Here is a 13430-nt window from a genome sequence, read left to right as displayed (position 1 = left end):
TATTGTTAAATTGCTGCACTCTCTGGATTACGAAACTCATTGGTGCGCTGAGAAAAGGAAAAGATTGATCGCTAATTAATAATAGGTGTTATGAGAGAATCATTTTTATTGTTTGATCTGCAGAAATTTCCGAAAATGATAATCTTTTATTGCTGCAAATAAAAATACCAACCATTCAGATCCAATTAAAATAATTTTTAATTAACTGTCAACTCTTGATCCTTTAATAACACATTAAAATTGAATTTTTTTTCAATCTCTTAATAAATTATTTAATTACAAATTTATGAATTGAATTTATTACCCTTAACAAGATTGGAATAATAAGTAATCTTTAAAAAAAATGACTACAAATGTATTAAAAAAGGGTCTTTGATCAGTTAAAATTGAGGTTTCTAAAATAACTTAAAGTATATAGGTTCTTTTTTAATAAAAGAAAAATAAAAAATTTACATGAAATTATGTGTTATTTAATATTCGGCAACAATCTAATGAATTCTTTAATATTCAGACAAAATTCAAACTTGCTATAATTATTTCTAACTAAAATTCTTTATAGTGGATTGATTAGTGGATGCGATCTTCTATCGATAGCAGATTTTTAGAAGATTGTTAGTGGTTTCTTCTATCGCCAGTTCAATCCACTAAAGAATCTTCTATGATAGGAGAATGTTAGTGGATGAGGACTGGCTGGGTAACATTTATTTAATATTTAATGAAGATGCACCTATTATTTTATCAATTTTTAATATATTTGAGTAAAAAAAAAATATATATTCAGAGATTTTTCACGTTAATCTTTGAAGTACATTAACTCCAACAAAAATCAGCTATTTCTAGAAAAAAGGTATAACAACTTTAAAAAAAAATCTCCTTAAACACTTAATTTTGATTTTTAAATAATAAAATTCGCCAAGTGCTATAGCTTAATTATTTGTAATTATTTTAATTAAGCCTAAATAGTCACTGATTTTTCATAATTAAGGCGTAGCAAAAAATTGATTTCTGATTTTTTTATTTTGTAATAGAAAAATTTAATGAAAATAAATTCTACGCATTATTTTTCCTTCAGAAATATTAAATTTTCCTCGCCAAGGGGAAAGCGTTCAGTTGTTTGCGCAAAATAATAATTTTCAATTTAATAGAGTGACATTGCAAAAAAGAAAATGAAAAAAACAACGCGCGTGTCCTACCTGCGGGCTTGCAATCCTCATATTTGTTCTCCTCGTCCGAGTCCTTCGGAACGTCCTCCTTGTCCGAAGTGTCCGAAGCGAGTTGCTCGTGTGGGTGCTGCTTGTTGTCTTGAGCACAGTCCTGCTGCGACTGAGCCGGCCTTTCACTCTCATCGGCGGCCGCGGCGGCGGCGGCGGCAGCGACTTCGACGGCGGCTCCAGAGAAACCCACCTGAGCAGCGCGCCCCGGGCCAAGGTCATTGCCACCCGTGCCCGGTTTCTCTTGCTGACATTTTCGCAGCTCGTCCGACTTGAACTGCACTTGCTTCTTGCGCTGCTTGAACTCCTGGTACGTCGGGAAGTGCAGTCCCGAGGGCTGCAAAAATTGCAACGAAAGAACCAAATTTATTTTTGTATTTTTCAAACATTTTTGTTATTTTAAATTAACACCACAACAATAAATAAAATGGAAAATAATTTAAAAAAAGAACATTTTTAATTAAGATTGTGTAAAAATAAAAGTTTAGTAATATGTATTATAATTTTTTCCTTTTCTTTCAATATTTTTAAATATTTAAATATTTTTAGCATTCTTGTGACTTTTCAACCGAAATAAAAATAATAAAATACAATATAGAACTTTTAAATTCTTGGTCAAAAAATTTGATTCCTTTAAGCGTACCAAATTATCTAGTAATGTAATAAATTTACCAAACATGAAACAATTAAACCATTGAAAAGAAATAAGCTTTTATAATTATTAAAAAATGCAATAATTATATTCACAATATTAAACCATTGCACTTTTGAACCCTAGAATAGCAGAAAATTTTTAATAAAAAACGGAATTAATGTCAATTTGTTGTTTTTTTTAACATCAATAATTATTTGAATTGAAAATTTTTAAAAACACAATTGAATCCTTGTTAATTAAATTAATGGTTATTTCGATAAAAAAATGACAATTAAATATCTAAACATGCTAGTTTCTCATTCAAAAACAAATTGCGATTTAATAATTTGGTAATTTTAACGACAGTTAAAAGTCCAAATTCAAATTGACTTTGCTTGTGAACTGATAAATATTCATCTTGAAAAATTTACATTCAAAAGAAGTTAATTGCTGTGTGTAAAAAAAGGATTTATCAAGAAAATCAATAAAAAGTAAATCTACAGAAAATAAAACTAAATTTCTGAAAAGCATTAAAATTCTTAAATTTTGTTATAAATAATGAATTAAAATAATAAAATATAAGACAAAATATGAAAAAAGTACTCACCCCTAGAGTTCCGTATCCCTCCTCGGACGAAACCGAGGTCTTCTTCAGGATGGACTTGATGGAGACCTTCTTGAGACGCCTCCTGCGCGGCGGCGGTTTCGGGGTCGGCAGTTTCTCGACGAGCGACGGCAAACTGTTGGTGCGCGGCAGCTCGGGGGCGGCTGGGACCGTCGGCGGCGGCGGCTCGGCCTGGGCGGCGGCCACGGCGTTGTCGTCCAACTCGTCGCTCTCCGAGTGCTTCAGGTACTTGCCGATCAGCTCGTACGCGCTGACGTCACACTCGAGGATCGACCGCCGCGGCTCGGGCGCTCCTTCCGGCTCTCCGCGCTCGTCGCCACTGCTCGCTGCGTCCGAAGTGTCCGACGTGGACACCCACTCATCCGCCACTCGCAGACGCTCAGCCAATCGCGCCCGGGTTGGTGAAAAACTTTTCGAACGGGCTCGTCCAGAATTCTGTTCAAAAATTGGAAGAATTACTTATTTTAGAAATTCAACTCTAAAAATAAAATTAATCATCCTTATATTTATATTTATTGACAAATAAAAACAACAACAATAATAAAAGATCCAAAACATTGACTATTTTTAAATTAATTTTATGCTAAAAGAAATCGAGCTTTAAGATTTGTAATTTCCATTATATTTTAAACGAACATCCAAAGTGGTGTGTTTTATTTATTTACTTTTGTACCGAATTTTTATCTCACAATAAAACCAAGAATAACGTGGAGTATGCCCGAGGGTGAATTGCGTTGCGTGTACTCGGAGCCTTTTTGACGCCCTGCATTGCTACTGAATTAATTTACTTTTGAAAAAGCTCGGCGATCATAAAAGCAAGACAAAAAATAACAGCTAGTTGCATAATCAATCGTTTCCACGAATTGCTCCACGGCTCTTTATATATTTTAAACGTCTAGAACACCAAGACCTGCTTTTTGTTGCCACAATAAAAGCACTATAAAGGATAAATAATAAATATCCGATATAATATTTTGATTTTTAAACGTATGAAAATGAATAAACTTGTTTCATATTATGCTTTGAACAATGTAAATTTGAATTTTTCTCTCATATAAAACTTCTACAAAATTTGCATAAATTTATGTTTTTTTATATGATGTTGAAAATCTTTTCCCAAAATCCACCTCTTCATTTCATACGTTGCTTCATAGCAAAAACGGACAATGAAATAATAATTAATAATTGGCTGAAGCTTAAATTAAATTTTTGTTACTTCAACAACTGGAGTGCTTTTTATGGCCAATGACTAAAAATCACCAAAACTTATATGGTTTTCATCGAAAACGACTCCACATTTTTTGCTTAATTTTGTTAAAAAAAATGTGAATTTTGATAAAAAAAAAAAAAATAAATAATAATAATAAAAAAGTACATTAAATCGACTAATTTCTGTTTTAAAGTTTTTTTTATTAATAATATTTACCTCAATGAGCCTTCATTAATAATTTAAAATCTGACGGTTGGGAAAAAATAATAATAAGCCTTTTAATTTTTCAATTATTTTGTGGCAATGAAATTTAAAAAATTTAATATTTTGATGAAATATAAATGACAAAATTAAAACTGATGCCCAAAAAAGGGTGACTTTCTCCTTCTTTTCCGCTAAAATTTTAAACTGACCTGTTCCTTGTAGGCGAGTCGCGACCTGCGCACCATGTCGTAGGGGTCGACGTCAGGGTTGTTGGTGTTTTCCTCCTCGTCGGACGGGGTGGTCGGCGTGGGTCGGAGGCGCATGGGTTTGATGGTGGGGGCGGGCGGCAGGGGCAGCGCCGGCCGCACCTTGGTGGCGCCCCTGGTGATGGTGCCGCCGCGCACAGTGCCCTTGGCCGCCCGCTGGCCGCACGTCTTGCACACCTTGCCCATTTTCTTGGTCCCTGGACACGCGCAGATGTTGGTGCTGTACTCGGTGATGGCCGGTGCGGCCGGCGAGGCGGCCGCGACCACGGCCGGGTGCACGTACTGCCGCAGGGGCGAGTTCCATGGGTCGAGGTGGTCCGGCGCCAGGGGTCCGAATTTCTCACGATATTCCTTCAAGTTAAATTATTAAAATTTTGAAAACTAATGAAAATTGCTGCTGATTTACTTCAAATTTGGAAGCATTTCAAATTAATAAATTATCGAGAAGAAATTTGGATTTATTTGTGGGAAGAAATAAAATTAAAATAAAAAAGGTATAAACCTTGAAACTTGAACCAGATTTTGTCAAAAAAGAAATATGAAAATATGTACTTTCAGACATAAATGGGCAGAGCGCACTTTGCGCTCTGCGATCTGCCAGTTTCAGAAGCCAATTTTTGAAATTTTTCAAAGGAAATAAGAAATTTTAACCACCATTTTTTTAAAGATTTTGTTTGCCTACAGTTAAGGGTCTTTAAAGTATACTTAATTATATAATTATATGAATTTTTTTATAATGATTCATATTTCGCTCTAATTTAAATTTAGGTTTCTTAACTTTTAAATGTATTATATTTATAATAATTAAATCGTGCCTCATTATAAAAAGCCTAGAAACTTAAAAAAAAAAACATTTTATTTGTTTAAACCCCTTTTTTTAAATATTGATATTTTCTTCCAATTTTTAGTGATTTTATCATTGTATTAGTAACTTAAAAACAATAAAAACGCCTTCATTCTAATTGGAAATTAAATTAATTTTGCTTGCAAGATAAAAAAATTTACAAAAAGCTTGTTCCACATTATAGATAATTAAGTATTTTTGTTTAAAAGTGTTTTTTTTTTTTATGAATCAAATTTTGAAATTTTGTTTGGAAGTAGTGAATTAATTTTAAATTTTAATACTGTTTTTCAGTTCGTCTTCAATTATACCTGGAGGTAGTCCCTGTGCAGAAGAGCAGCCGGGTGGATCTGCGGGTGTTGTTGGACGACGTTGACGTGTTGGCTCCTCTGGTGCTTCTCCTTGGTCAGCCGCAGCCACGACTTCTTACTTTTCTGGTAGGTGCCCCTGCTGACCGAGCCCACCATCATCGCCGGCTGCGAACAAATCCGAAATGATAACAATTATTAACCGCGGTGAGAAAGAACCGTGTAATTAGAAAAAAAAATGATTGTTCGCATTGCGCGTGACACGGTCCGCGATTTTCGCTGCAAATGAAAGGGTTATTTTCAAAGACTGGCGTTGACGTAAAAGGACTTTTTGCACTTCCTGGTCCGCGCGAACAAACAAGAAAAATATAGACTTGAAAAGAGCAACACGCAATCACACTTTGGTGGCAGAAGAAACTGCAAACTTTTACTTTATTGAAATATTGTTTGAATATATTTTTAGGAATGTGAAAAATATGCACGATCACTTTTGTTGATCAATCATGCTTGTCAAGAAATTTTCACTTTTTAATCGTTTAAACAAACTTAATCAGCTAATTAATTGGCGAGTCCATACAAGGCCACGCGTCTTGGATAATTAGAAATTAACTAGTCGGCCGGTCATGCATCGCGCAACAATGGATCCGAAACTTGCAAAATAAATCCAGCGGATCTCTATTCTTGCTTCACCGGCAACAACGCCAGATCTCGTTATATAATTCTAGAACTGTAAGTAAGTAAGTGCACGTCAAACAAGTACACACACTCGTAAGAAGTGTGTTTGTTTGTAAATGGCTCTCGGACGAGATTGCTACAAAAGCCCCTGATGCGGTACAAAAGGAGTTTGCAGGCGCCTCATTATTTAGCGTGATCGGCCAACACACATTTTTTGCGCGTCCTTTCCGCCTCGCAAATTAACAAGAAGAGAAGTTTTTGTAACAAAATTTTATATATTACCAACAATACCAACCAAGGAAAATTTCAATATATTTTGTAAATAAATGTTATTATATTATTTCTATAATTTTTTTACACATATTCTATTGAAAATCCTGCAATGGATTCAGAATTCTTGTTTTGTTTTGCTGCAGAATATTGAGGTTTTGCGTAATTGCGAATTCGTGCACTGGTCCAATATTAGCTCGTTAATGAGCCATCTTTTTGCCATATCGGCCGAAACTGATGGGCGGATTCTCGTTAGTCGCAAGGTTGAATCGTTTTTGCGACTGGTGATTTCTTTTGGCCCATAGGCGTGTCGAGCCAAAATTCCCATATCAATCAAAAATAAGACTGCGTTGTTCAGAATTTAGGAATGTCTGAATGCGTAGGAGTTGCACTTTTAGAGATGAACGCGGAACTTTTTATAATTTTCTTATTTTAATATTTTTAATAATCGTCATTATTTGGCATTTTTTACGTCATCATTCTATAATTTCACGATATTTTGTCTAACATTGTTTAAATAGTTAATTTCCAGCAGATAATTAATTGTCTTTTTATAAATTTTGTATGATAAATAGACATGATTAATAATTAAATAAATATAAATACGATAATAAATTTAAGCAGTTATATCAGGAACTTTTCTAATTTTGTTTATTTATTTATTCTCCATTCAGGTACAATTCGATTTTTTTTTTTAAATAAAACGTGAATTTCATTGATCTTCATCAACCATTTTCTTTTCTTTTTAAGTTTTATGAAAATTATAAAATCAGAATTTCAACAAACTTTTGTAAAACTTGTTCAAACTAAAACGTGTTGAAGTTTTGATATCAAATAGAAATGATACATTTTATCTAAAATAATCTGACCTTAAAAGCCATTTTAAAGATTTGTAATGTGTTTTTTAGAAAGAATCAACAAAATATTTTAAGCGAAACGTAAATTTATAAGGAATTGAACTCTTCACCCTTCAGTAGAATTTTTAGAAAATTCGTTTCGGCTTCAAATAAAACTGTCAATTTTTTTTAAACTTTTTTTTTTTAATTTTTTTTTTATTCTAGACTATGAATTTGAAACGGCCTTGCCAAATTTAGTTCTGTCTTTTTGTTCAAAGCAAATATTAGTTTCAAGGCTTTTGTTTTACAACCTGTAGAGCTTTCGCAAAGAAACGCGGTCTCTCGTTTTTGTTCTTTTGCGGAGAATCCTTGGGGAAAAATCGTGCTCGGATTGTAAAAAGTCACATGCAAAATTCCTCAAGTTCAATGTCGGCCGATAAAAAGTGTATCACACACACAAACGGATAACTTTTCCTTTTATTCACCTGCAGCCAGATCTCTAAACGACTTAAAAGGAGATATGCTTGTCTTTTATTGTCTGCTCCGTAGAGATGCTGTTTGTGGGTCAGGAGATGCAGCTTCGTGTTTTTTTTTTCTTTCTTTCATTCTCTCCATATATGCAGAATGATATTTCGGGGATCCTCTCGCGCGCATAGTCCGATCGTTCGCGCCCAACGTAAACATTTATTTTCGAGCCACTACTTTCACCTTCACCTTTCTATTTCATTGCTTCCCTTCGCGATATAATTAACAATGTTGGACCGGCACCTGCTCTACACGTCGTCGTCGCAAGCGAAAAAAAATCCACACGCCCAATTTCAGTTTCACTCTGTGCGCCCTCCGGTGGGCAATAACACGTGGAATTTGTTTATCCCTGCCATTGTCAAAGTCAAAGCGACTTCTTTTATGACCTTTTCTCGCGAGAGTGAAAGAAGCAACATTTGTCTTAATTGCTTGTCGCCGGACAAATTAAACGTCGTAAATCAAATTTTTTATTCGAAAGAGCCTTGAGTGCTTTTGTGCCATTTCCAGAAGATTAAGATCACACGTATGTTAGTTTTTGCTCGTATTCTTTTAATTATAGAGTGACGAGACGTTCAAATCGTTAATTGAATGGTCTGAAATTATCAAATTAGAGCATGATTAGCGCGCAATTTGGGACAATATCGTTTTTTTCTCTTAATAACGATTTTAGGTTGTTCTCCGCAATTATACTTTTATTCTCATTCCTCAAGTTGGGCAATTAAAAGTAGCAAAAAAATATTTGATTAGCACCGGAATCCAAAGGCTACATAGTTAATTTGTTAGTAAAAATAAAGCAAGAATAAATAAAAATCATAAAAATTTAATCGGGATTTGGTTCTTATTTTTATATGACCTTGAAATTTTCAAAACTAAAGCCATGTTTTGGCAAATAAAATGCTAATTAAATCTTATTAATAAAAATATTTTTAATTAATTGCCATAAATTACCATAAAACAATTTGTGTTCACTAAAAGTTTAGAAACAAATATTATTATAAATTTGCAGTTTACAGACGAATTTTTTCTATTAAAATATCACAGAATTAAGTAGATTTTAATCATATTTTAAAAACATTTAAAACAATTATTATCTGATAAAAAATTATATCATAGAATAATAATTTTAAATTAAACATTTAACAAAAATAAATGTGTGTAATATTAAATTATAATCTACCATTCACACTATTAAATTCAAAATAAAAGTTAAATTTGCTTGCTGCGAGCCTTTCTCTGAAGCTTAAATTTGCTATAAATTTTGAAAACAAATTTAAATGTTCAAATCCTTTAATCAGAAATATCAATTCTTCTTCAATTATAAATTTTCTGTCTTCAGAACTGATTTTTTCTAATTAATCAAATTTATCTTGGAAATTATATTTTCATTTCGCTCTCGGAGGTACCTGTCGAGGACCCTGTCGGTGGCCACCTGAACCTGAACCTTCTTTCTCCATAGTTTGCGCGAAAAGCGGCAGACGGCAGCAGCGACTTGATCGAGAGCGCGGGCGGCGCCGCCTCGGGTGTCCGTCCGTCAGTGTCCCACTTTGCATTTATGGGTCATCTCCGAAGGTATGCACCTTCGAGTGTGTAATATACGTGCACGGCCGTCAAAGTGATATCAAACCTCCACTCTTTTAACTTATTTTTTTAATAATGATAGTGTAATGAATGAGCCCGAACAAAAAAAGCACACTAGACGAGCAGACGATCGAGGCTTCATCTTTAACAAAAATTTCTCCGTTTTCTCTAAAACGAAATTAAACATAGGGAGAGAGGAAAGGCTTTCATTGATGAATGGCTTGTGTGTGCCTGCGGTTTTTGGAAGCACGCATTCTCGATTATTTATTAACCAAACTGTCTGGCTTTAATGAAATGAGTAAGAAAGAATTTTCACGTATGGATTTAATTTTGAGCTCGCGGTGCCCTTAAAGGAGTTTTTGACGAGTATGATGAGTGGTCAACTTTTTTGTGTGCGACATACAGACACACTTTGCTGGATTTTCGCGCGATGTCACTTCCTAAAACGTACAAAGCGCTTACGAGCTTTATTAAATTAGACACGAAAACCTTGATTTTCATCCGGGTTGGCTGTAAAAAGTGTAAAAGAGTCGAAAAGAAGAAGTTGATAAAATTAACGTGAATATGCTCAACAAATTCAGCAGTAGTTAAATTTTTTCACTCTTCTTTACAGAGAATTAAAAATAAAATGACCTGTGAAATCTGAGAAATCTCCCAATAATCAGAAATGAATTGATTTCCCAAATAAAATTATTGATAAAGTATAATCAATTATTCTAAATTTTATGAGCATAATAATCGTCAATTAACATAATTAATCTTGAAATTGCTTTGAAATAGCGGCAAAAATTTATTTAATTTCATACAATTTCTCATCTTTATGAATGTCTGAATTGCCAAAGGATTAAATACTTGTAGGTGCAGCAATAATTTTCTGGCCGCAAATTTCCTTTTCTTTTTGCGATCGACCGAGAGCGTTTTCATGCTCGATCAAGCGTGTTGCGAAACACACTTCTCGAAGATCATTACGTGCGTTTAGAGAGAAACCATCTCGCGACACATTATTAAGCACATATTCGTGTTTATAATTCACCCATCGAGGAAGGGGATATATCATTAAAAATGTGCTCATTACACCGCAGCGCAGTTTAATTGATCGAATCAAAATAAAGCTAAGCGCTCGATTTCATATTTTTATTCGTGCCGGCACGCGGTGTCACCGAAGAAAAGAAAAGATATTTCCAACTGCTGAGGGATTAAATTATTTAATTGCGTGCTTGGAGAAGATTACGAAATATATATATAATTATTGCAGCACACGCTGCAGTGACGAAGGGAAATTTTCAGCTGAAGGTGAATTGGATCGAATGAAACATTAGCTGGGTGAAAAAAATTAGGACAAACATGCAAAAAGTAGTGAAATTTTCGGCTAGACAAAAGGATCAGCAGGAAATGGATTGTTTGTTTTAGCAAAAACACAACAAAAAAGCTTATCAACTAATATTTGAATGAAACTTCAAGGAATAGTAAAAATTTGATTATTAATTTTAAATTATTATTAAATATTAAAACCTTGCAATTTTCAGAAATGAAAACTCATGAGGAATTTAGTTAGATTTCATGAAAATTGATCAATTTTCTATGATAAGTAATTAGTGGATCTTGTTTTTTCCTTGCCTTATTTTTCTCATAAAAATTTAAGGATAAATTGAAAACCCAGTTTTTTTTCTGAACTTTTATTATTATGTAAAAAAAAATATTAAATTTATATTATTTTAACACACTTAACGTTTGTATAATAATCTATCCTTGCGGCTCAAGATTTTAACTGATTAGTTTTTCAATTTGCATTTTGTCAAGAGCCATCTGAATGCCTTTGATTTTAATCGCTTGCATTTAGCATTCCTGAAAGGTCTCCCGCAATTAAAGCAAAGGATGAAACAACTTTGAAGACCTTTCTTTGAACACGATCGTGATAATCTCGAGAGCACAATCTGCAAATTAATTCATCTCACATCCGTCCGAATTTGCATAAACAGCTAATTCCCAATTAGCCGCTCGGCCTCGGATTCGGTATTCGGAAGGTCAGATTTTTTCAACTTTTAACTCACCCTTGGTTGGAGGTAGGCGTAGGTGGGCTCGACCATGTAGGGCTGCATCTCCAGGTACTGCATGCTAACGGCAGGGCTCCAATTTGCCATGACCTGACATGGTGCGCTGCGGACAAACGATTTAATTCGAATTAAAATTTATTAAAAATAAGTCAAACTCCCACGGTGAATTTTAACAAAACAAAAAAAGCAGCCATGACCGCGTAATCCAAACAATGACACCCGACGCCTGGGGAAAACGCAAATCGCGCAAAAAAATAATAAAGAAAGAAAGAGCTCTCAGAGGAGCGAGTACCGTAATCCAAAGTAGAAAAGTGTGGGTTTGCGTCACACTCGGCGTGAGCGTTTAATTAGAGATGCATTGCAAGAATGGGCTCATCCATACTGTGCCCGGCTTTTGTTCTTTTCACCGAGAAAAATGCGGCATTTTTGGACGGTTTTATTCATGAGCGTGGAGAACTGTTAAATTCGTGTTGCTCTTTTGCATTCGTAATTTTGTGGATATTAAATGCAGCAGGAGTTACGTAAGTTTAAGGCTGTGCAATTCAAGCCTCGGTGCACATCTCGCTTTAATTAAATTATGAAATATTACACCGAGCTGGATTTTAATCCAAAAGTTGAGTAAATAAAAACAGAAGCAATTTCTGCGCAGAGAAACGTTCTAAAATTATAAAAATATAAATTCTTTCGTGCATTTATTAAAAAAAAAAAAAAAAAAAAAATCAGCATAAATTTAAAAACTTTGGTTTTAATTTTATCAAGAAATTTTACAGTAAAATTCACAATCTAAAATACAAAGCATTCTTAGAATTAAATGAAATTTGAACAGGACAATTTCAGAGTCTTTTGTTATTTTATTTCAATCAAAAAGCTGGAAAGAAAAATTCTTGATTAAATATGTGAAATATTTTATCCTCTGATTATGTGAGTCTGAAGTCTGAATCAATTTTACTGATATTTGTTATTTCTTACTTTAATTAAAATATGATGTTCGTCTTGAAAAGGGTTTTATTTCTATAATAATTATTTAAACTAACGATGATGACAAATTTATTGAAATAAACTTCAATTAAATAATTTTAAATAATTATTTCTTCAATTATTTTTATTAATAAAGTTTTCTGAATTTTATTCACGAATGAAAACTCTTTCCTGTTATGAAATCTGTAATGGACCAAATGTTGTTGCAAGATTAGATTTTAGTGGTCTTCGTTGTTATATTATAATTTGAAACTGTAACGCTTTCGGGAAGACACTGTGAAGAGATCGGGGTGCATAAATCGCTCTTTCTAATCCGCACACATGCATGAAACCTCAAATCACGCTTTTTCCATTACCAACTATCTCGTGCCGCGCTAATCTAGTTTCGCGGCGTTAGGAAACAACATAATGAAATGGAGAGTTGGGACGAGACGCGCTCCAAATTGGCTCTTGACGCGTTTATTAGCGTATTCGTTGATCGAGATATTCCCATGCTCCCTGCGAGAGTGACTTTTCACCTCTGTGTCGCAATCGAAAGCACCTTCACCGTGTGTAATAAAATAAATATATAAAAATTGACAAGGATGAACGAACTATAAAAAAATTAAATTTTTACGTTGTGAGAACAAAGCACCTTGAAATAAAATGGATTAAAATTAAAGAATGTTGTAAATAAGTCTTATCATAATAGAGTTTATGGAAATTTCTCACTATTTCTGCGTACGTCAAATAGACCTGGATAAAATTAATTATTTTAAATCATTTCTATTAAAAGTAAAAGGTGCGCCACAGAGCTCTGTTTTATTCACAATAGGGAATTTTACCGCAAAAATAAAATAACATTTTTCAATGAATTCTTGACGAGTTATATCAATTTTTAATTTTAAAAGGTCTATATCAAGGACAATTTTTTTCCTTTAGCTCAAAACTTTTATCTGCTTCTTGATCTATTGTGCGCCACTCATCTCTAAGTACAGAAAAATTCAATCTAACAGTCTCAGTTTTTCAAAGGAATGTAAACTTAAATCAATTTTAGGAAAATCCCTTGATAGAAACACTCCCAAAACAACTGGTCTAACTGGCCCAGCAGATCTGGACCTATAAATCGGGGCAAATTCCTAATCAGTCTTTTTTCAGTGTACTTATTTTTAAAAGTTTTCAAACAAAAAGTATTTTGCTATGTTTATCGTTTGTAGCTCTGATAAAAATTAAATT

At 33.7% G+C, this 13430-nt stretch overlaps 1 protein-coding gene across 2 annotated transcripts in view; it reads right to left on the bottom strand.

Annotated features, from left to right (window-relative positions):
• Positions 1-13430, bottom strand: part of LOC132204126 (uncharacterized) — a 61725-nt gene that overhangs the window by 10482 nt on the left and 37813 nt on the right. For both annotated transcript variants that reach the window (XM_059632408.1, XM_059632407.1), the window contains 5 exons: positions 11235-11340; positions 5303-5467; positions 4094-4501; positions 2453-2905; positions 1194-1548 (listed from right to left, as the gene is read on the bottom strand). In XM_059632408.1, the coding sequence (XP_059488391.1) occupies positions 1194-1548; positions 2453-2905; positions 4094-4501; positions 5303-5467; positions 11235-11324 (1471 nt within the window). In that variant the 5' untranslated portion in view covers positions 11325-11340. The remainder of the gene's footprint in view (positions 1-1193; positions 1549-2452; positions 2906-4093; positions 4502-5302; positions 5468-11234; positions 11341-13430) is intronic.

The sequence above is a fragment of the Neocloeon triangulifer genome, unplaced genomic scaffold (genome assembly GCF_031216515.1).
Source record: "Neocloeon triangulifer isolate White Clay Creek 2 clone unplaced genomic scaffold, ASM3121651v1 ptg000022l, whole genome shotgun sequence".
In the NCBI taxonomy this organism is placed as follows: Eukaryota; Metazoa; Arthropoda; class Insecta; order Ephemeroptera; family Baetidae; genus Neocloeon; species Neocloeon triangulifer.
The sequence above is the reverse complement of the archived record's forward strand: the minus strand, read 5'-3'. Positions and strand labels throughout refer to the sequence as shown.